This window comes from Primulina tabacum, chromosome 5 (assembly GCF_025594145.1).
Source record: "Primulina tabacum isolate GXHZ01 chromosome 5, ASM2559414v2, whole genome shotgun sequence".
Taxonomy (NCBI): domain Eukaryota; kingdom Viridiplantae; phylum Streptophyta; class Magnoliopsida; order Lamiales; family Gesneriaceae; genus Primulina; species Primulina tabacum.
This window is the reverse complement of record NC_134554.1, coordinates 37,260,447-37,285,226: the sequence shown is the minus strand read 5'-3', so window position 1 is coordinate 37,285,226 and position 24,780 is coordinate 37,260,447. Positions and strand designations below refer to the sequence as shown.

The 24,780-nt window shown below is 35.9% G+C and overlaps 2 protein-coding genes across 3 annotated transcripts; both read right to left on the bottom strand.

Annotated features, from left to right (window-relative positions):
- Nucleotides 1-1,725: 1,725 nt before the first annotated feature.
- LOC142547560 (aspartic proteinase 36) lies at nt 1,726-17,435 on the bottom strand. 2 transcript variants are annotated; one of them, XM_075655918.1, is made up of 10 exons: nt 17,140-17,435; nt 14,464-14,593; nt 14,090-14,337; nt 12,711-12,935; nt 11,833-11,995; nt 11,669-11,742; nt 6,340-6,427; nt 4,655-4,718; nt 3,901-3,988; nt 1,726-2,160 (listed from the first exon to the last, which is right to left on the bottom strand). In XM_075655918.1, the coding sequence occupies exons 1-9, from the start codon at nt 17,373-17,375 to the stop codon at nt 3,906-3,908; spliced, it is 1,311 nt and encodes a 436-aa protein (XP_075512033.1). In that variant the 5' UTR covers nt 17,376-17,435; the 3' UTR covers nt 1,726-2,160; nt 3,901-3,905. The 2 variants fall into 2 exon arrangements, with proteins under 2 accessions (XP_075512033.1, XP_075512032.1); XM_075655917.1 differs by having other exon boundaries at nt 3,917-3,988.
- A 313-nt stretch (nt 17,436-17,748) lies between these two features.
- On the bottom strand, nt 17,749-21,376 carry LOC142547559 (putative disease resistance protein At1g50180). The gene is given in 3 exon segments (XM_075655916.1): nt 17,749-18,805; nt 18,807-19,657; nt 20,283-21,376. Coding segments are annotated over 3 exon segments (2,793 nt in total). The 5' UTR covers nt 21,337-21,376; the 3' UTR covers nt 17,749-17,917.
- Nucleotides 21,377-24,780: the final 3,404 nt, after the last annotated feature.

The following is a 24,780-nucleotide window of genomic DNA, read 5'->3' as shown; positions in this document are numbered from 1 at the left end:
TAAATCTATTTCTATATTCTATTATCAGTTTGACCAAATCATGTATTCTATCCACTCGAATTTTTTATATACTTTAACTCAAAATATGAAACATTGTTGCTATATAATAAATGAGAGACCCATTATCAACACACGCATAAATAATTTTTTGGCTCGACACTTGTAAACAAGATAAATCAGTCCTATCTAATAATCAATGCCCAAATGTCGTAAAACTAGTTATGTCGATAATATTTAAAAAACAAAAACAAAACGATAGTTATATCTTGACAAATGCATGCATACTATGCGACAAGAACTTGAAATCATTATACATCACCAAACGTTACCAAATCCATAATTTCGAATTCTTTACAATAGTTTTTATTCTTTTGTTAATCTTTAAATGGTTTTTCTATTTAGCATATTTTGGTTCAAAACTACTCAAATGGATTATTTCGAATCGATTAATTGGACCCGCAAATGAGGCAAGACACGAGCAACATAATGATCTTTCCATCCCAATTTTAATATCAATAAAGCAGCCATAATCAACCAAATAATTTAGTCAATTTTCAAAATATAATTTTAAAAAATTGAGTTAAATATTATTATAATTTTAATTTATTAAATAATATTATTACATATCAATATATAAGATTTGAAACCGAGTTCTGTAAAAAATTCCAAATAACCACATAAAACCAGTGTATGATAAAAGGTTTACTATTTAAAACATTATGATATCATTTGGTTCGTGAAATAAAATACAATGAATCTTGATATAAGATAATAATTTAAAAGATATATGATAGTAAAAAGATGTATAACTTCATTCATTATAAAACTTGAGCCAAATGTGGAAAGAAACAAATATACATACGTGCGTATATAGAAGATTAATAGTAAGCAGGGATGACACGTCTTGAATCAGTAGGTCATTTGTTCTAGAGTAGGTGTCTTGTGAGACGGTCTCACGAATCTTTAACTGTGAGACGGGTTAACCCTATCGATATTCACAATAAAAAGTAATACTCTTAGCATAAAAAGTAATATTTTTTCATGGTGACCCAGATAAGATATCTGTCTCACAAAATACGACCCGTGAGACTGTCTCACCCACGTGTATCGCACGTGAAGAAATAGATAAGATGCAACATAATGGTCAAGATAAAATCCACAAACCAAAACACTGCAAACCAAATGAAACACACGGCGGAAAAAATAAAACGAGCAGCCGAAAAACAAAGGTATTAGCCTCCAGTATCACCATGCAATCATACAACACCACAGACAAGATCTAGACATACCGGACAAACCAGAAATCACATACAAACAATAACGGTAGCTTCTGATGCTCGGGTTTACTAATTTTATGCTTTATTTTGGCTTTACATGGGAGAAAGAAAAACGAAAAGAAGACAGAGACTCATTCTCTTTGCCCGTGGCTATGAATTCACCAACCCATGCAGGGACGGAAGATTTCAGAACAAAATGACTGAAGTTCAAGCCAGAAAGTGAATTTGAAATTTTAAAAAAATGTTGAAGTTTACACTAACTTGTTCTGGAGTCATATTTGGTCCACCAAGTGTCGTACATTCGACTACACTGGTTAGATATTCTCTACGTGCACCACAACCATTATCCGGCTCGAATAGGTGTGTTTGGTTAACACTCAACAAATGATTTGAACTGTCCTTGATTACCCCGAAAAAATCAGATACACATAATGTAAAACTAGAAAAATTGAAAATATGCAGCAGCCAATGGATGATGCGAAAACGTGCCTTTCGACAGTATGTGAGTGTGTGTGTATATATATATACAAGGAACTATCTATATCATCCCATTTTAGAGATTCCTACAAAACTGGAAACTGTATGAAGTTTGAAATGAGTTATGATACTGTGAGCTTTACCAGTTGTGAAATTATGCACATCTTAATGTAATCTAAGGATTATATTCATCATGAATTCCTTCCTCTTCAATAGGTTTTATACGACGAGCTACTTTAAGTCGATTGTGACTATAATATCGGAGGAAATAGCAAACTGTGTAGCAGAGCCATCAGCAAGAAGAATAAAACTCGCACGCTGAGACTGCTACTGTGAGATATAGAGTGAGCCCCCACCAGGTGTACTGATCCAGTAAGCTCATCCTTCAGTTTAATAGTGGAAGAGCCTGCCAAAAAAACTCGATGGAATAAGTAGACAGACAAAAAATCAAATAACTAAAAAACATATCATTTCCTAAGAATTTCGGTTTTATAGCATATAAGATCAAAAAGTTGGATGAAATAAATATAAAAGAAAATTTAAATTTAAAATATAGTCACAAATGATATGAAGATCCTGATATCTAAAGTTCCACGATCAAACCATAATTCTTAGTAGCAATATTTAGAGCTCTGTTGGAAGTTAAACTTAAAAGAACTAAAATAACAGAAAGTTCATCAAGCACGAACTATGCACATATTATCAGTCGATACGTAAGTGACATAGAGCATTCACTAATGCCCAATGAGTGGTCTTTAAGAAAATAAGCCACCAGTATTCACCATTTTGGGTTCATAAATTGAATATTATGATAGTTGCAAGATCAATTTATAACTTTGAGCCTGGTGCTATATTTTGCTACTCTGCTTTTAAAGCACTAACCAACAAATTATATCGATCCATATTCAGTCAATGAAAAACAAAAACAAAACTAAAATAAAAAATTCCCATGTCAGTAGACAACTTCAAAGAACATCATTCATGGTAAATAGAGACCTGAAAATTATTTGTTGCATCCCAACAAAACATCAGAAAGGTAATGCAGTTGATGGAGGGATTTCAATGTTTAACCGTAAATTTTTTAGAAATTTTGCAAAGGATAGGAAAAGCTCCATACGAGCAACAATAGTTCAATCCCATACAACTCCAGCAGAGTAATGGTTGTCTTATGCGCTGTCTCAACATCATGGAGCCCAGCTTTTAATTTTCCTCGTGCTTCAAAGTAATAGCTAATAAAAATACTGATGGGGCCAACGAGTAGTCAATCACTAGTGATTTTTCATGAAGAATATACATTCAGAGTTAATCATGCATATGCATGTACATAGGGACATTGGACCTGAAAAATAAGTACATGAACAAACGAAAAGAAAAGATCACAGTGTGTCCATTGTATTTGTTCATTGTAGAGAAGGGAAATTGAAACGGGGAACTTTGACCACTGCAGGAATCAAATCGAATCTATACTCCAAATATTTATGTCTATGGTATCCCTAGCTGCCCACTTAAATAGTCGGTTATTGCAGTCATTAGGGATCTCTCAGATTTATGTTTCACAAAATACTTGTATTCCGTAGAAAAAAGATTGATATTTGATGTTTTATGAGTCCATTCCTTTAACATTTCATGTTGGCACCAGTGCAGTCCTTCGCAAAAGAAGTAGCAGCACCATTCTTAATAAACGGATGCCAAATCGTTTGAGGTTCATGGAGCAAAAACAAATGTGCAAAAAGCCTCCACATTAGCAGTCAAACACCAAGAAAATATCTGCGATGTTTCAAGGCCTTGTTTCCTCTATAACTTGGTCATATAATTGCATTCATTATGTGTAATCATCATCATGTAACATAATGTTACATAACACTGCACAGAAATTAGGTGCACCCAAGAAAAATATGAAAATATACATCTGTCTGAATGAGCGATTCATATGTATCGGATGGTTTTACCAAATCTGTATTCAGTTTAAAACCAATAAAACAATGAGTGAATCAACTTTGGACCATCACTGCTATTAGGATCCAGCAGAAAAGAAAAGGTAAATTAACATTACGACAATTACATTCAGTCATCAACTGAGCTTGCAGTGACCTGTAGATCAGTCAAGAGTCCAAACCACAATCAACTAGGGATCAAGTGTACATACATGTATCAATACTTACAGTTATATTCAGTCCATCCAATCGCTTGATTTTCAAGATCATAAAGGATCAGCTTATTTGAGAGAACCAAGTCTGCCAACATTGAACAATAAGAAGTTCAAAAAATAAAATATAAAGTTAAACATCTCAACATCATGCCCTAGAATAAGTGATGAATAGATGATAAACTGATACTCAGTAACAATTGCTTCTTTTCAACTCTCCCAAATGTAGAGGAATGTAGGCCCCAATTCAAATAATCCGGTATAAAGGATAATAAAGCAAAACCCCGATAATTTCAACATGTGTACATATTTATATATCGGAACAATACATCAAATATACCGATACATGTACCCAATATATATATATATATATTGGTGACAGGAATGAAGAAAGGCAGAAAAGCAGAGCATGCTAGGCACAAATTGCATCAGCATCCCTGTTAAAACTCGAAAAACGAAAAACTCCCTATTTAAATTTAATTGCATTTAAACCTTATAAAAATCAGGCATGACACTCTTTTCAAATGAAGTAAATGTGTTTTTTAAAAATGGAGGATAAATTAGCATATTAATATTTTTTAGGGGGTTTTATTTCTTTTAGACTGAGTGGGCTGGCACAATTAGCCCAACAACAAGTCTTTGATTAATATGAATGCAAAAAATCATGCAAAGAGAATTACTATTTAATTCCCCACTAAAGTAACTCGAACAATTTCAGATTCAACTTGAAAAATAGTCAAAATAAGCACCATACCTCCCAAAAGTGTAATATTACTTTTCTCACGACTGTTTTGCCAACCAATACAGGTCAAATCTTCCTGTCAGAAAATAAAATAAATTAAATTCATTTCCCGAGCCTAATAAAAATAGGTAACACAGAACAAAAGATGTGAACAAAGACATATGTCAAATGAAAGAAACAATAGAATGCTTTGATATGTTTTGTTCTCAAATTCACTTCTGCCTTTGAAAGGAAGTGGTAAAACTGGCATTGCTTCAAAACTATCAACACTGATGCTGAAGTATTAAAAAAGAGTAACTACTCCATTATATCATGTCTTCCAGGTTCCTAATTTTTCCTATAAAAGTTCTTCTCTGTGACCACTGAAGGGTTCACATTTTGTTGTACTCACAGTTAACCTAACATACAGAAAATTTATCAAAAGCTCAGCTACCACCACTACCAAGGCCCCATTACATTAGTAATGTGACTAGAACATGTTTGATTTCATTATCCTTTCACATCATCCCTTAACAAACTTGGAACAAAGCACTAAAGGTAGGCTTTGACACTCAAGCTTACAAAGCCAAATGCTAAGAAAAGGCAACCACCATTTGAGTCCTCGTCGTGATTTTACCTGTCTTCTGTCTGACTCAGCTCCTCTATCTTGCTGTCACAGTTCCCAGAGGCAAGTACACAAGGAATTGGGAAATGAGGATATTAAGCTATGATCAATTTCAAGTCTAAGTCCATTATTTCGGCAGCTCGATAATATGTATTTTCCAAGCGTAAGACAGTCAAATGATAGGGCAATGTTTGTTTATCTTTCCAGGGAATATTTTCATTTCCCAGAAGTTAGAACAAAAATAAATCAATTATGCTAAAATTCTTTCTTTAAAGTACACATAAAACTCAATTTTACATTTGCCGATACAATAATTATTTCAAATTCACCTTTTCATCACTCCCAAGCATGATTCCATCACTATAGTATATTATAATGCAGTAAATTATATTTTTAAATTTTGATATAACCGTATCATATTTTAGAATCTAAACAACCCAATATAGACTTGTCGCAACATCCAGAATATAAAATGTGTTACTTTGACACAACCAAACATATTGTACATTTCTCAATTTAATTACCATATACATTTCCAATCAACCATTTCCAGAAATAATGTAAGCATGATCAAACATACCTAGTATTTCAGGATCAAACATACCTAGTATTTCAGGATTTCAATATTTGTAACCCATGATTTCGTAAACTAACATTGTCACTAGTGTTGGTTTTTTTGGTTTTAAAAATCCATTTTGTTAAGCTAGATTGTAATGCATTAGTCTGACCAATCATCATCTGGCCCTTGAAAAATTAAATATGTGTCCCAACAAAATGATGGCAAGCACCATGGCTGCTCATGCAAAGTAAACAAGGAGCTGCTTCTGCAGTGCACACCAAATATCAAATACTCTAAAGATGGCATAAACGAAAGTTGAATATTGATCTAATTTTAATAGCAAACTATTAAAAGCAAGGAACGTCATGTACTACGCATAGCATTTGTCTTTCTCAACAGCACAAGAACTTCAGGAAAATAAATAATTTTGTGAATAAAAGATTTTTTTCCAAATGTGAATAAAGATTTTAGAGCAGTAACAGATTGTGCAAAATAATTATGCTGAACCAGACATGAGTAACAGAATATACTTACAAAAGTAAATAGATATTCATGAGGATAAACCTTCAGCAAGAGCGAATTTTCAAAGTGGAAAACGACAGGGGGAAAATCGTCATCAAGGCTGCAATAGACAGAGACGAGGTTATAAAGGTTTAGAAAACTTCTAAGAAAAAACAGAAAATTCTGTACAAATGGGAGTCATAAAATGAGGCAGATTACTGAAATAACTAATGAACTCCTCAAGAATTAGACAACCAGGACGTCAAACAAGACTATCAAAACAACACAATTTTTAAAACTAAAACTATGAACCATCTTCCAGCAATAAATCATAGTAAAATTTACTAATTCAAAATACATAAATGTCAAATAAACAGCAAAATCAAGATATAGTACTGCAGGATATTTCATGCACAATAAATCATAAAGGCCAATATTGCCAAACAGAGAACAGAAAAATTATTGTTTCTCAAAAACTTTAGAATTCCAGAATCGAAAATAAAATCTTAGAATTTTGTCAATTAAAACATACAATATGACGAAGAGAAAGAGATAAATTGTATTTGATACCCCATAGAACGAGATCAGCTCAATCTCGACATCTTAGATAATGAAATGTCATCCGTCAACTGGCTTTCATCCATTAATTGGCCCACTAACCAGATCACATCTAAAGGTCATCCTAGAGCTCAACTCGGACCCAATAAACAGGTTTCATCAGGTAATCATCTGGGAGCTCATACCCAAGCCCAAGCGGCCGACCTCCCAAATACTCGTTACTAGGGCGACTACGCAACTCATGGCCGACCTCCCCGCCGAACTCCCCACCAACCTCCTAATATCTAGTATGAGGGCGACTAAGCAAGTTGTGGCCGAGGTCCCAACCGACCTAATTATACATTCTCATTTCTCGAATAGGGGTTCATGTGCGGACCTCCCGAGCCTAGCTCTAGGGAAGGCGAACATAAGCTCACTACATGCTAACAGAGTTCGGTTACAGTCTAAGAAAGGAGTATCACAAAGATTTGATCCAATCACATCTAAGATTATGAGAATCTAAAGTCCAACAAAGAAAGAATTCGGCGAGATTTAGAACCCTATCAAGACTATTAGTCATGAGAAAACTCTATTCACACGGTAACTCTTCTACTATCAATACTAGGTTCGATGGTGTTATTTATACATTCACTCATATTGCTTACTTCCAGTTTTCTCTCTATTTTCATGTTCTCTGATTTGAGCGTTAGAAGGACTATACCGGAAAAACCTCCCAACCCCTTTCTAACGTCCTTGCTTGTGTTTTCAGGCTACCATCAGATGAATCGAGCTGACCTCCCGAAACATATTCCCGACCCTTCGGCAGGTATCACTATTTTATCAACATCAATTGACATCGTTTGTGGAAACATTTGAGCAAAGATATAGATATAACTAGCAGAAACAGAATAATGTGGAGTAGCGCCTAAAGGTCATCCACATATCTTCCATGGAAGCTCATCCTTATCATTTTAGTACGAGGTTGTCTTCAGCTCCTCAGGCAGAGATCGTCACCAACTCTTCTATAACAGGGCACACTTGGCTCGTCAACAGGAGCTCTTCAGAGATATAAGATCATTCTCAACCACCTCTTTGGCTATAGGCCATCTCCCAGCACTTCAGCGAGGGCCAATTATCGACAACCTCTTTAGCAAGCCGTCATCTACGGCCAACTCTTATCCTAGAGGGCATCCGCTAGATCTCAGGTCATCAAGGGTCATGTTTTACAATGAAATGAATGAGGAAATACGAGCAGATGATCTGGAATTGGTAGAAGAGAAAAGATATATTGCAGGCTGGATGGATAACTCGGTCCTACAACCGGAGGGTCATGCATAAGAGATTTCAAGAGAGAGATCTAATTTTGAAAAAGGTACAAGAGGTGGAGGTCAGGAAGTTAGATCCAAAGTGGGAAGGCCCGTTCAAGGTATTAGAGAAGCCCAACTCATGTGTATATTAGGGCAAGAAGCTGAAGAGGCCATGGGATTCATATCACCTTCGCAAATATTATGCTTAGTTTCTCTCTCAATACTTTTATTTTAATTTTTTCAGAGCACTGCACTTTGGTTTTTGGACAAGTTATTTTCTTGTTTCTATAATATTACATATTTTATCTTGAATTGTTGCAACCAGGAATACTTAGGTTTTCACCTGACCACGTCAAGCTCACCTCGCCTTGGTTATGCCAGGCCATAAAGGTTTTCACTTGACCTCAGCTCAAGAGTCCTGATCATGTCAGGCTCACCTCGTCTCGGTTACACCGGGCCATAAGGGTTTTCCACCGACCTCAGCTCAAAAACACTGATCACGTCAGGCTCACCTTGCCTAGGTTATGCCGGGGCATAACGGTTTTTACTCGAACTCAGCTCAGGAACCCTGATCACATCAGACTCACCTTGCCTCGGTTACGCCAGGCCATAAGGGTTTTCACCCGACCTCAGCTCAGGAATCTTGATCAAGTCAGACTCGCCTCACCTTGCTTACGTCAGGCGTTAAGAGTTTTCACCCGACCTCAACTCATGAGTCCTGATCAGTTAGGCTCACCTCGTCTCGCTTACGCCAAGCTCTGAGAGTTTTCACCCGACCTCAGCTCAAGAGCCCTGAACAAGTCAAGCTCACCTCGCCTCGGTTATGTCTAGCTTTAAGGGACTTAGGGAGAGAAGCTCGGGTCGAGCTTAAAGCAAGTCCTCAATGCTTAAGTCAAAATGAGTATAGCCCATCTCTCCACAATAGGTGTATCTGGCCGACCTCTCTCAAATTAGCCTTCACGAGGTTATTATTTATTGTGATAACCAAACTCCCTGAGCTCGGCCAACCTCTCTCAGATTAGCCTTCACGAGGTCATTATTTATTGTGTTGGACCGAGCTCCCCAAGCTCCGCTGACCTATCTCAGATTAGCCTTCACAATGTTATATTTATTGTGTTGGACCGAGCTCCACGAGCCTGGCTGAACTCTCTCAGATTAACCTTCAAGAGGTTATAATTTATTAAATGTTGGACCGAGCTTCTCGGCTCGACCACTCACTCAAATTAGCCTTCACAAGGTTATTATTTATTGTGTTGGACAGAGCTCCTCAAGCCCGATCAAACCTTTCTCAGATTAACCTCCAGGAGGTTATTATTTATTAAGTGTTGGACCGAGCCCCCCGGCTCGGCCGACATGAATTTGCTTTCATGAGGTTAGTATTTATTGTGTTGGACCGAGCTCCAAGAGCCAACGACCTCTCTCAGATTAACCTTCATGAGGTTATTATTTGTTGTGTTGGACCGAGCTTCCTAAGCATGGCCGACCTCTCTCAGATTAGCCTTCACGAGATTATTATTTGTTGTGTTGGACCGAGATCCCTGAGCCCAGCCGACCTCTCTCAGATTAACCTTCACGAGGTTATTATTTATTGTGTTGGACCGAATTCCCCGAGCTCGGCCGACCTCTGATGGTTCAACTATTTAGCCGAGTTCCCCGATCCCTATTGACCTCTCTCAGATCAACCTTCATCAAGTTGATGGTTCAACTATTTGACCAAGCTCCCCAAGCCCGGCCTATCTCTCTCAGATCAACCTTCACGTAGCACAGATTCATATACCTCTTTTTTACAACCAAGTAGCATAAAACACTTGTCAGCTTTTAAGTCAACCATGCCTAATATTGTTGTCGATGATGATATTTCCATTTCATTTTCTCACGAGCCTCATGTGCCACCATCACCTTTCTAGTTTTTTTGGCCTCCAATTCACTCATACCATTCAAACGAGAAAGATGATGCACTAAGCTGCAATATAAAAGAGTGATTATCAAATTTAGCAAAATTGATATGTGATCCGGTAGTCCTCTTTTTTACAACCAAGTGGCATGAAACACTAATTAGCCTTTTTAAGTCAAAAGTGAGAGGTTTAATGGAGTAACAAGAAGTATGCATTTTGTGGTGTGGTAGCATCTTCCAAGACGAATATCAATCAAACTTTTCATCATGTGTCCATGCTTGAAGCATACGATACTTTTGCAAAAAAAGATTATCCACTAGTCTACTCAGTGCCCCAAAGAACAATTGTAAGATAAATCATCAATAGAATCAATTGGATCCTTCAAAATAATATTATTAGTTGATGAAAACGAAGAATCACTAAACTAGGATTGTCCTACTGTTGTTTGAAAGATGATGAAAGAACCTCATATTCAGCAATTCCAAAGATTGCCAAAAGTAACTCGCAGACTTGTGTTTGATCTAGTTCTGATACAATGGTCATTCAAAATCCATGAAGGCAAAATCCATGAAGGCTAATGACTTTCTTTAAGAATGTTTTAACATCATACTTTAGAACATTGAACAATTGTCGCATCTAGAATAGCAATGTACCGTGACAAAGGTAAATTTTTTGCATCAACGTACTATTTGCCATTATTCTCAAATTTTGTCCAGGCTCACAACACATGGACAATGCAATAGAAACCTGAGTTTCTTTCTTTCTTGCTCCAGTTAACAAATATGGCATTCAAGGAAAAGTATCATCACACAGATACTTACTTTATAATGTATAAAAACATCTTAACTAAAAAGGGCTTAAGAAGCTTCTGTGGGTCTCTCGAATGTACCAAGTAGTTTCATGAGCATTCATGACCATGGGATTCTAGCCTTTCTTGCAATGAATTTTATGGTTTCCTGATTACAGCAAGACTTTATTTTATGTAAGAAATGATATTTTATTAATAATTTAAAAGATGTTAATTACCATCAATGGACTAGTGATCCATTGTCAACAAAAACTAAATAAGATCGTTGCTCTATTAATGATACACAAAAGTCCAATCTCTCAATACATCTGAGATTGACACATCAACTAATAGATAAGCTTTTCCAGCAAGAAATGAGAATTCAACACCATTAGTCAAAGATCCATTGCTGCATTATGAAAATGTTTTGTTTGCTGAAGGATTTCAAATTGATCCACAAACAGTTTGAAACAATTTCCCAGTATGGCCACCCTAGCAGTAATAACCGAATAAATTTGCAGGCTTCAGAACTGTAATGATCATAATTAGCCAATAACATTAGAATCAGAAATCCCCATACCCATAGGTAGTATCATCAACCATCATAATGCCATGAGATCTACCAGACAGGAGCACTAGAACAATACATAAGTGAACAAGGTGGAAATATCAGAAGACTGAAATCAAATTCAGACGGAGGATATTGGCAAAAAAAGCAAGTTAAATAAGATATTAACCCCAAGTCTACAAATAATCTCTAAATCATTAATGAAAAGTTATTGCAATAATAACAAACAGCGTCAACTCATTCGAAAAGCATCAAAGAGGAGCCATACCTTCCTGAATGGTCAAAGCAAGTGTACTGGTCATGAAGTATTTGTAAATTCAAATCCGGCTGCCAGGAGAGTATCTAATAAATATAATGCCCTAGAACGTTAAATTTCCAGCTCTTCAACACAAAAAATTTAATAAAGTCGATTAAAACAATTGTAAATGATACCTGTTTCACTAGTGGCACATAAATCTCCTGTGGAAGATATGCCAGTGTAGTACCACTATCAATAATTGCCCCTTTCTTATCGTTAATCATATGGACATCAGTGGTAAGATTCAGAATATCGAGCCCTACTTGAATTGCTGTCATATTGACACTGTAATGGGGCCTGCAATTGTAATGAAAAAAGATAAGGGTTCACGGGCTTGAGGTTGAAATTAATATAGGGGAAGCAATTATACAAAATACCAAATTTGAAATATCTATTTGTGGGAAACCGGAAGAACAAAGTAGAAAGGAAACTGAATCTATGGAGTAGTTTCTCTCGCATGCACTGAGCATGAGCTATACTTGATCTTTCAGCGATAAACTTGTCTTTTTCTCTACGAGTACCACGTGGTTCAAAGGTTTTTAACTAGCACAGTGCTCCTCTGCTAAAATTTGAGATATTTCCCTCGCAATCCATCGGATGCTTATTTTAATTGCATACATAGAACTTTTCATCTCATTTAGCTTACAGCTATGGGGAAAACCATAAAATACAGTCAAGGACTCTGCGGCATCTCTTATGAATCAGCATGAGGAAGAAAAATAACTCAATTTTTCAAAACATCATATTGAAACTTCAAGAAGATTAAAGTAAAGCATACTTCTAAATTTTAAACTCAATAAAATAAAAGAAATGATCATTTGTCAAACTACGCTGGCTCCATTGCCTTCTAGGTATTCTGCAAGGTATTGGAGGATAAGAGACAATTTTCTAGTTTCTCTTTGATAAAGAAAAATTCAGGTAAAGACAAGAATCAGCATTCTAACCGAATGAAAATAATGTGATTCAAGACAAATAGCAAAGTAGCACATTAGAATTTGAAGATCTGGCTTACTGGTCTGGCACCAGAGGCGTTGTATTCACTTGTGGTTGAACAACATGGCCAATGGCAAAGATGCCTCCACCATTCACGCCATCTAAACAATGTGCAAACATCTTTTTTACTCTTCTGGATGCAGCTAGCTGTGAAATCATTGAGGAATTGGATTTTCCAAAACCCAGTATCCCATCAAGTGCATCATCTGATGATCCTAGATCCCCAGATTGTCTAGCACCACATCTGCCCAAAAACATTGCACTTAATGATAGGCTAAAGAAAATGAGTACATCACCAATTAGAATTTCCAAAACTTTTACCGGACAAAAATGAAAAGAACTCGAATCTTATGTTAATAGCTCAAATTACACGAATAATGTGAGAATTTTAGAGGTTAAATGATCCGTTATGGATATTTTGTTGAAGATCAAGAATAATAAGTTTGGCTAACAAGATGCTGGCCAAAGATGTTCTGTGAGAGGAAAAGACTTATTTAGAACTATCAACATTGATTCAAAGTAGTGTATCCTAAGGAAAAGGTCAGCAAAAAACCATAGACGGATTGTATGAGAGAAGATAGGGGGGGGAGGGGGGGCCGCTTCTGGTTCAATATATGAAAAGGTTATTTAGATACATAATAAAAACCGGAACAATATTTGAACTCTCAGATATCTAGCTGCCTTACAAGTTCAAATTTGGCACCTTCAAAGCAATCTTGACTTTGCATGTGCTTGTACAAATAATGTACAATTGCGGGCAACATTGAGTTAAAGTAAGTGGGACATAGTACACCAAAGTTTAAGCACTCCAGCAGTAAAGTAAACAGATAATTGAGTGTGTTACGAAATTTAAACTGTCTATCGAAAAATAATGTGCAATTGCCAATCTGCATCACAATATCATGAAACTTGATTCGAATGATAAATTTCTACCTTTTCCACTTCAAAATAGATGCTTCATGGATAAACAAACATTTGCTAATATTTTCAAGTTGTCGAACCAACTAAGCCGCTTGGATAAGCTTGTGTCTCTTTGCTTCGCAGGAGTCATTTGTTTTCTGGACAGGTTCGTGGTTGTTTTAAATCATTTTGCCTCCGGAGGTTAAACTTGACCAACCTATATATCATTTTTTTATTTCTAAAGGTTGGGGTATGGCACGAACACCGTCGTCTGGAGGTTTGTTATCACAATAGGATTATTTATATAGCAAAAATTTGCAAGGTTTAATACTATTATGACTCTGGACTATATACAAACATGATTTGTAACCAAGAAATCTGTTTGATTTTAGCTAACCCACATGATATGTGTGTAAAAATAGCAAAAGTTAGTCTTTTGCATAAAATATACCTCAGAAGCACTTGAAATACTAAAGAAGGAAATAGAAATTAACATACCCAAAAATAACACTCCCATTTGCTGACGTTGTTTGTAGATCGCCAGAGACTCGATCATAAATGACAACATCCTCTACAAAGTATCCCATACTATAACTTCCATCTCCATAAACCTCGGTATAGAAACATGAAGCATTTTTAGTACAACCAGAGAAGGAACCTCCTCCTATCTCTTTACAAAAATCATGATCACATGATACCAGTTTCCCAGTCGAAGAGCCATTGGGATTGTAAAGGGTAAGTTCTATCTGCCAAAATATAAAACCTTCATAAACAAAAGATGATAAAGCCAAAGGATACACCAATTTTGCTAGCATTCTAAACCTCATCCAAAAGACAAAAGATGTAAGCAACAAAAATGATGAAGATCATACGCCATGGTAGCCTCTTCGGGGGCACTCATGGCACTGAATGCAATTAACCCATGTTATATCACTTCCAGTATCAACTTGAACATAATAATCCTTTGAAGGCGTTCCTATCCCTATTTTAGCGTAGTAAAGCCTGTATGATCAAACCCAACACAATAGTAAGAGAAATGCAAATGTAATGAAACAGATAAATCAGCTCAAGAGTTTGGTACAATACATTTTCTTATCATTAAGAATGAACAAACAGGTGTAAGGTTCAATTCATGCATTCTAAATCATATCTAGAGCTCTATTGTATGGTCAAGTTAGCAATAAAAAGATGAAAAAAATGGATAACCATGCACGACTATGCAAGGTTGCGCCTTTTCAATGTGTCTACCATAGCAGTAAGTCCATTGTGTAAACTGGATGAAAGATAAACTGAACATAAGCCAATAAGACACTTTGTTTTTCTTTTTTTAACAAAACTCACTTGTGCCTAGGTGGTGCTTTGGCACAGTTCCTTGCCAGTGAATAGTTTAAAAATTTAAAAATGACAAACTATACAACAGACAAATAGGCCAAAGCCACCAAAAGAAATAAAGAAGACCTTACAATAGCGTGTAACTATTATGTAATTAGTCTAGTTGGTACATGCACAGATGTCAACTTTTTACTAAATGATCCCTAACAGAATTCACATAAAGATCAATGGAGCACTAGATTTTTCACAAGATAAATAAATTATTTTCCGTAACCATCCTGTAATTTTGATGAGGCAAAATATAGAGAGAAAAAAAAATGTGACTTGGCATTCGCTAATTAGTGCATTTATTTTTTAGACTTTCAATCCACTGTTTAATGCAACACTGTACCCCAGCTCGCACAACATAATTCATCCATACCTTATTTGTTTCCAATTGTTTTCGCTAGTTATTAATGCAACGCAACTCATATGTTATTTCCGCCCAAGATTTGGCATCTCTTGAAGGTTCTAGAATTATGAAAATGAAAACTGGTCGTTGAATTTCTAGTGAAAAAATTATTCAACCACTACATTTCAGTCCTTGATTTGATAATTATGTGTTTATTCCAACGTTAATCCATGCAAATACTGCTATTTAATTTAAAAAAAAAATCATCACTGATTCGATAGAAGAGAAACACTAACTCCTTATACAGCATGCCTTCACAATTCACAATCATAAAGTTTTCAGACAACAATACGAAAATCAAGCATAGTCAGAACTCAGACGACAAACGAAATAAAGAAAAATTGGCAAGTTTTTTAAACAACTCCGTTGTGGACCTAACATTGAAATAACCATACCATAAAAGATTCTTTATCTAAAAACTGATTCATTAAATTAATTAAACAAGAATCAATTTAGTTGTCTATGCATTCACAATGAATTAGATAATTTAGTTGTCTATGCATTCACAATGATTCGCTAATCATTAGCGCTAACTGAAACTATGAGCACTTTAAGCGAGATTAATTTGGTCTCCTAATATTTGAAAGTAACTATAAACCCTGTCAGAAAAATAATTGGTGCAGAACGCACTCTAATTTTGAGCATGTTGCTAAAAACCTCAAATCTCAAATTTTGGGTGTGCATGCATATTTTTTGCGACTCTTTCCTTCATTAATTTTGACTCTTTTTACTCGCTTCTAACGACAAACAAACCTCAATAGCTCATTCAATTTGAAGGTTTCTTTTTTCATAATTATACATATAAACAAAGATGATCTATTACTTGTTACATTTTTTTTTCCATATACTATACTAAACAAAGAATAATAAAGGAACATTCAATTTTAATATGATAAATAGGTGCATTTGAGTCATTATGAGAGCAAGTAAAGAATGCAGAAAAACATAGAAGGGCTCCAAAAATGCAAATGCATGAACATCATTTGAGTATAGGGGGTTTAAGTAAAATATTATTTGTATGGGCCTTGTACCTATTTATTCCTCAAAGTTTTAACTTCTCAGTTACTTTCAATATTATCGGGAAATGCATCTACCTAGAATAACAAATTCCTAAAACCAAAAATCAGAAAATAAATAAATAAATAAACCACAAAAATCTGCATACTTTTGAATGCTAGCATTCTCTAAGAACATTTTATCCTATATATCTACCATATCTTAAGCACAATCAATCTAGCATAAAAATTACGACTTTTGTACAAGCACCATGATATATCAATCACTACCTGCAGGATAAACATTCGCCCATAGATTTAAGTATATGATCCCTCGGTTGAACTTACTTGTTCAAACAAATAATTGTGTGTTTTAGAAACTAAGATTAATAAGAAAGGTGTACACCATTGTTGATTCATCACACAACCAATATGTTTAAGCACGTAGAATCAACGAACTATTCATTCAAGCTGATATTTGGCACAGCATTAAAAGCGTCATTTCGTGATAGCATTTTATATGATCACAGAAGAGATATATTCACCACTACATGTAACCAAACAAAATATCACAATTACTGGTTTATCCAAACATAATGCATATCCCCGGCATCTGTACAAGTTCGGAAACGAAAACTCTACAAAACCACCAGTCCGATCATCCAAAGGAACACCCAAAACTACGCCGGATTTCCTAATCATCAATTCGTTCTACCACAATCCGTACCGAAAACACCAAAAACAGCAAAGAAAAGCCAAAAATAGCATACCCAATGGAGTCGGGACGGCCGGTTCCTCCAAGCGGAATATCAACGCCGGCTAGAATCGCGAGGTGGCGAACGACGTCGTGTGCTCTTAGGGCACTGAGGCTCCGATCAGAGCCGGGAAATTTGTAAGTCACTTCAATCACCCCCACTCCACCGCCACCAACGCCGCCTCCGTATGCAGACGCGAGGAAATCGACGACTGCCAGAAAGAGAAGTATCGAGTGGAGGCGCGAATCCATTTCCCGGCGCTGATGAATGCTGATTGGCGCTATTTAATCAAATTCCTAATGAAAATTGTAATTATTTATTATTTGATCGGTGATTAAAATAATAATATCCATTTTCCACTTCTAACAAAGAAAAGTCATCTTATACTTATATAATTGGTCTAATCAGGTATCATTGTTATATATAAAATATTGATGATAATATGTCACGAATCTGTGTTCGTAAAATAAATCTAACTATATTTATATTTATAACAAAAATAATATTTTTTAAAAACAATTTAATACTTTTCTCAGAACTGACTCAAATAGAATATATATATCATAAAAATAAAACGTAATATCATCTCATATGAATTTTTGTGTACGTAAAGTAGTCTCTACATACTTCACAAAAACTATTTATTAGACAACTCTTACAACAAGACTTAAACATAAGTAAATAATAAACACCACTTGGGCACCTCACTTCATAGCATCAAGCTATAAATCAGGAGCTAAATATCAAATACATTGCACAAACTATATTTCTTCAACATCAAGAGATAAATGATTCAATCAAGTTTGACATGGGGAACATGACGAACTTTATAGGAATCTCCTTCATCACCATCCACAGCTCGGAGCCGATCCTTGAACTCCTCGGGCATCATACGAAGGTTCACCTTTTGGAGTGTTGTGACGAATCTCAGTCCATCAGGAAGCATTTGCAGGTTTTCACAATGAGCAACAACCAATCGATTGAGCTTTGGCATTGCTCCTTTATCAATCCTCCATTTTTGCAAATTCGGTAAACCCCACAGTTTTAGATACAAAAGCTGAGGAAAGCCTTTGGCTGAACACACCATTTCCTCTCCCACGTAGGAGGAATCATACAATGTCAGACTACTTAACTTCGGTAGCTTTTCGAGTGTTGCCATGGGATCTTCCTCGAGTGCTGAAGCCTTGAATGAGATTTTAGAAATGCTTGAAGAGAAATGGTAGTGTTCTGGAAGCTTAGCTATACGGCCCCGTAGAGATAACTTGTACAGCCGGTGGCAATCCAGCAGCGTTCTCAACAGACTTAACTCTGAATCTGAACAAAACTGTGAACAGGAAATAGAAAGTGAAGTCCGTTTAAGATTATTCTGAGTGAAGCTTATGTATTTGATAATGTTAGGAAGGTCATCAAGTTCATCCTTGATTGAAGCTCTTAGTTTCCGAAGATTAGTCAATTTGTCAAGATCTTTTACATCACACAAGCTGGTGGTGAAGTTCACTAGCATCTCAAGTTCATTCAATCCTTCCAATCTCAACTTTGCACCATCTCGAGGACGAAAGGTACCCGGGAGATATAAATGTTGTAGTCTTTCCAATTTCCAGAGGATGTTCGGGATTTCCAGCGTAGTAGCAACTTCCAAATTAAGTGTCTGCAAGAAAATTAAATTTTCCAACGACGATGGCAACTTCTTGAACATAGAATAGGCTCAAATTCAAGTACCTCAGGTGTATCAAATCTCCAATACTTTTAGGCAACTCGTCAACATTGTGATATCCCTGAAGTTCCAGAACTCTAAGAAATTTGAAGCTCCCGAGGTGGGATTTCATTTCATCTCGTAAGAACTCTTTGCTACAATCATGGGCGTAAAAGAATGCCGACCTTAATTGACGATTTTCGCACCAAGAAACCGGATTATGCTTACCGTTTGGATTGAAATACACAGAAACTCTTCGTGTTTCGCAACCAGATGAATATGATTCCAGTGGTTTCTTATCGCGTCTAAAATCGACGATCTTTGCGAAGTTTTCATCTTTTGCTTTAGATATACAAAGATCCCGCATAAGATCATGAAGACGACAATTCTTGAACCCGCCAGCTGTTTCCTTCACGCTCACTTGCACCATACACCTTTGAGCCAGTTCAGCTAAGTACCGTTCAGCAACATCCATCATTGTTTCTTCTTCGGCCCTCTCCTCCGGTGATATAATACCTTCGGCCAGCCATAATTGGTATAACTTCTCAGCTTCTATCTCGAAATCCTCAGGGAAATTTGCCAAGTAAAGAAAGCATTGCTTGAATGGGTAAGGCAAGTCATGGTAACTGAAGCCTAAAACCTCCGATACGGCTTTTTGTTGTCCGTGACTTTTGCCCCTAGCTAAATACCAGTTGATATTATCATATACCATTTGCCAGTCTCTTGACGTATTCTTCATAATGAGAAGTCCACCGAGTACAAGAATAGCTAAAGGCAAACCACAACACTTCCCCACCATCTCCTTCCCTAGTGTCTCCATGTCTGGATCCGTTCTAAATCCTGAAAAATGAGAAGAAACAAAACATGGTCTCATCCATAGTATTTTCTCATGGAATAATAGGTAATCGGGTTTTGCAGCAACCAAACAGTAGCTAATTGGTTTTATTGCAGTAACAGAAACAAATTCTAAGACACTATCTAAAAAAGGTGTCAGCAAAAGCATAATAACTTTTCCACTAAGCTTGAATATCTTTCAATTATGTCTCTTTGTCAAACACTCTGTTAAAGAATAAGTGATATGTATAGCTTCTAAGGAGAGAATCAAGTTATTATGTTGATAATGCCTGACCAAGACTGAAGTATTCTTCTGCCGTAGATACAGGTGTTAAACCAGGAAAAAAAAGGAACATTATGCATTACAAGAGCACCTCCAAGTAGAAACACTGAATGGAAACTATAACAGTCAGTATTCTGCAACTATGGCCGAACATGTAAGAGGAAACTAAGCTAACTTAAGCCTACGAAATATTCCAGCAAATCAATGAAAGCAACCAAGACTGACTTAAACCACAAGGTTGTTACAACAAGCATCAAAGTTAAATCTTTAAAACAAAGACCTGCAACCTGAGCAGCATATTCAAAAGTATGAAACACACCAAATAGTGCACCCAAATTATAAACTCACCATCAGCATCATCTTGCCTTCTAGGAAACACTTTCCTGGAAAGCAGCTCCCAACTTTCATCCAAGGTTAAAAATCTAGGTTCATACAAATAACCACTGGGACAGACATAAGTAGCAACATCTCTAATGCGAGATGTGAGAAGTATTTTGCTACCGGCACCCACTCTCGAGTTCGGAAAGGCGGGTTTTAAGCTTTCCCAAGCTTGGCTGGACCAAATGTCATCAAGTACCACTAAACATCTCTTCTTCATCTGCACATCATGTAGCTGCCTCACTAGCTCCTCATCCCTCATACCAAGAATCTCATTTCTCTTCTCAGGCACAAGTTTTATCAATAATCCCTGCAAAATATCCTTCTTATCCCACTGCTGAGATACACAAACCCAAGAAAATCCATCGAAATGCCGCCTCACAATCCTATGATTATACAACTTCCTAGCTATTGTTGTTTTCCCCAAACCCCCCATCCCATAAATAGATACCGCTCCATCTTCTTCCTCATCAATCAAATGAGCAACCAACATATTTATATCTTCCTCTAACCCCACAAAATCTTCTTCCACTACATGTGAGTATGCCCTCCTAAATTCACCATTTCTTGCATTTCTAACACCAAACCCGTCTCCTCGATCACCAATGGACTGTATCCCAAAAGTATGCAAACTCTCTCTTAGCCCGATAATCTTGCTCTTAATATCAGCTATCTTGTATCCAACCATGTGAGTGGTAACAAATTCCTTGAAGAAAAAACTCATTTTCTTGAAAACATTGAATCTCGACTTTCTTGAGTAATTTCGTGACGCAATCTTAGAGGCAAAGAAAATAAGAATGTTGTCTTCAATATCGTAAGCAGCTTCCCGAACTTCAGCGACCCAGTTGCGGACTCGCTCGTCGGTTTCTTGCTTCGTATCCGCATCTTTCAAGAAAGATCGCATGCGCTGCAGCTCTAACTGGATCTCCTCGACCTGAGACCTCACTCCGTAGTAGAACTTCACTTCTTGTACGAGGAGACTGCGGATTGTTTCGAGGGCAATGGAAACTACGGGCTCCGCCATTTGGAGCTCGGCTCAGCCGCGACGGGGAAAAGTATGACTTCGTTCGTTGAATACAAATCCTTATATGAAAATGTTATTGTACGGGATTAGACAATTGCAGTCCAGCCCCTTGAGTTATTGAGTTTTATAAAAACCACTGTTTAGTCTTGAAAATATAAAAAACGCCCATAGATGTTAAAATATAAAAATAAAATCCCAAATTTTTAAAAATAATTGTATTTTAAACAAATCATATTTGGTGATTTGCTTAAAAAAATGACACTCACTCTTTACTAACAATACATATGAATTGACAATTGTGTGCAAATGACTTGTGGGTAACTGAATACATGTTATGGTACGAGGCAACCACATGTTTGGTAAATTAGATAAGAATAGGGGGTGTTATGCAATTTAAATCCAACAATTCCAAGGACTTTAATTTCACGTGAAACCGAGAGAGACTTGATTTATCTTTTATTTTGGTTCTACTTCTACTCCCCTTCTTTCTTGCATTAGGATATTAAAAAAAAAGGTATAATGCGATACACATTCATGAATCTTTATCTGTGAGACAGGTCAATCCTATCGATATTCACAATAAAAAATAATACTCTGAGCATAAAAATTAATAATTTTTTATGAATGACCAAATAAGATATATATCTCACAAAATACGATACGTGAGACCGTCTCAAACAGGTTTTTTTTCTACAAAAAATCACTTGAAGATACATGAAAATAGTTGCGAAATTACAAATCTCCCCTTCATCTGCCAAAATTATTCTTAATAAATAGAAGTACCTTATATTGGAATTCGCGTAATAACAAAAAAACGTGTTGGAATTGGTTAAGAAGTCTTCCATTCACACCTGATTTTTTGAATTCCTTCAATAATTAATTGGTTTCGAGGGGGAGGACCAAGACTTGCGGTGTGAACTTGTGGAAAATATAATTATGGTTTCTTAAATTATTGGCTTCTTTTTTACTGTTTTTTTTCTGTACATGATATTGTTAAAACGTTTTCAATCATTCCAAAAAAATGCTTCAAATAGTATCATCTATCCATTTTATAAAATTTTCTCTCTACTCAATTGTGATTTTTTTCACACATTGATAGACCTATTTATAGGATTTCTTTAAAAATAATCCAAAAATAAATATATCATTACATACATCATCACACACTAATTTTAAATATTTACAACTCTTATTTTCAACATTCAACTTTCTTATTTTCAACATTCAAATATTACAACTCATATTTTTCAACACTCCCCATTGTTATGATGATCATGATATAATAATTTTCTTCATTATGTGTTTTATACTGCCTCGTTAAAAACCTTACGAGTAAAAACCCGTTGGGATAAAAACCATATTAAGGGAAAAAGAGTGCAGTCACGTAAACTCTCACTCATGTTAACACGAACGATTCTTCACAAATTTCGTAGATTGCGCATCCCAATGTTATATAGATGCTTTCTGAATATTGTCGTAGGAAGTGCCTTTGTGAAGAGATCTGATGAGTTTTTACTTGATTGAATGTAACGAATATCAATATCTTTATTATTCTCAAGCTCTTGTGTGAATGCGAAGAACTTAGGGGGAATATGTTTAGTTCTGTCGCTTTTTATGTATCTTTTTTTTTGTTTGAGCAACATATGCAGCATTATCTTCATATAGTGTCACGGGCTTCTTGTCGAATGATAATCCGCATGAGGTTTGGATATGTTCGGTCATTGATTTTTTAGCCACACACATTCACGGCTTGCTTCATGTAGTGCAATAATCTCGGCATGATTTGATTAAGTTGTTACAAGTGTTTGTTTCTGTGAACGCCAAGAAATTGCAGTGCCTCCACGAGTAAATACATATCATGTTTGGGAATGTGCCTTGTGTGGATCAGATAAATACCCAGCATCAGCATAACCAATTATGCTTTGATTGGTATTTTTTGAATACAAAAGTCCTAAGTCTGTCGATCCTCGTAGATAACTGAATATATTTTTAATTCCGTTCCAGTGTCTTTTTGTTGGATATGAGCTAAATCTTGCCAATAAATTATATCAGGTCTTGTGCAATTTGCAAGATACATAAGGGTACCAATAGCACTTAGATATGATACTTCTGGACCAAGAATAACTTCATCATCTTCACATGGACGGAATGGATCTTTTTCTATGTTTAATGATCTAACAATTATTGGAGTACTTAAATGATTTGATTTATCCATATTAAAACGTTTAAGGACCTTTTCTGTATAATTTGACCGGTGAACAAATATTCCACATTCTTTATGTTCAATTTGCAAACCCAAACAATACTTTATTTTTCCAAGGTCTTTCATTTCAAATTCTTCCTTCAAGTACGACACAACTTCTTGAATTTCCTTATTTGTTCCAATGATATTTAAATCATCAACATATACAGCAATAATTACGCATCCGGATGTTGTTTTCTTAATGAAAACACAAGGGCATATTGAATTGTTTAAATATCCTTTTTTCATTAAGTGTTCACTTAGCCGATTATACCACATTCGGTCGGATTGCTTTAACCCATATAATGATCTTTGCAATTTCACAGAATAACATTCTCTGGATTTTGAACTTTGTGCTTCAGGCATCTTAAACCCTTCAGGGATTTTCATATATATATTACTATCAAGTGATCCATATAAGTAAGCTGTGACAACATCCATAAGACACATTTCTAAATTTTCGGATATCGCCAAACTATCAAATACCGAAACGTGATTATATCCATAACAGGAGAATATGTTTCTTCATAATCAATTCCAGGTCTTTAAGAAAAACCTTGTGCAACAAGTCGAGCTTTATATCTTACTATTTCATTTTTCTCATTTCGCTTTCGAATAAAGATCCATTTGTACCCAACAGGTTTTATACCTTCAGGTGTAAGGACTATAGGCCCAAAAACGTTACGTTTATTTAGCGAATCCAATTCAACCTGGATGAAGTCTTTCTATTTTATCCAGTCTTGTCTGTGAGAACCCGAATTTCCAGCAGTCGTTAGTATTCTGCAGCAACTAGAAATATAATAGCAGCCATGCAAAAAATTTCCAGCAAAAGCTAATATTTCAGCATATTGTATTTTTCAGCAGACAGAATCCAGCAGCAGAAGAGTTCAGTAGCGATATTCCAGCAGACAACTCCTGATTCAGCTTAGACTTGTAACATAAGCATTTAACAAGAAATAAAAGCTGTAATGGCACATAATGTCAGATTATGGCCATTAAGGGGGAGGCTAACAGTCAGAAATTTGCCTATAAATAACACCCTCAAATCTCTGATTAGTGTCACACAAATCTTGAGTTATCACTTGAATTTTCGAGCTAAGAGAATGCTTATTTTCGAGCAGTAGAAACCAGTAGCAAGAACAAACAAATTCCAGACTTCAACCGAAACACTTTCTAGCAAATTACAGTAAGTGGCTTATGTA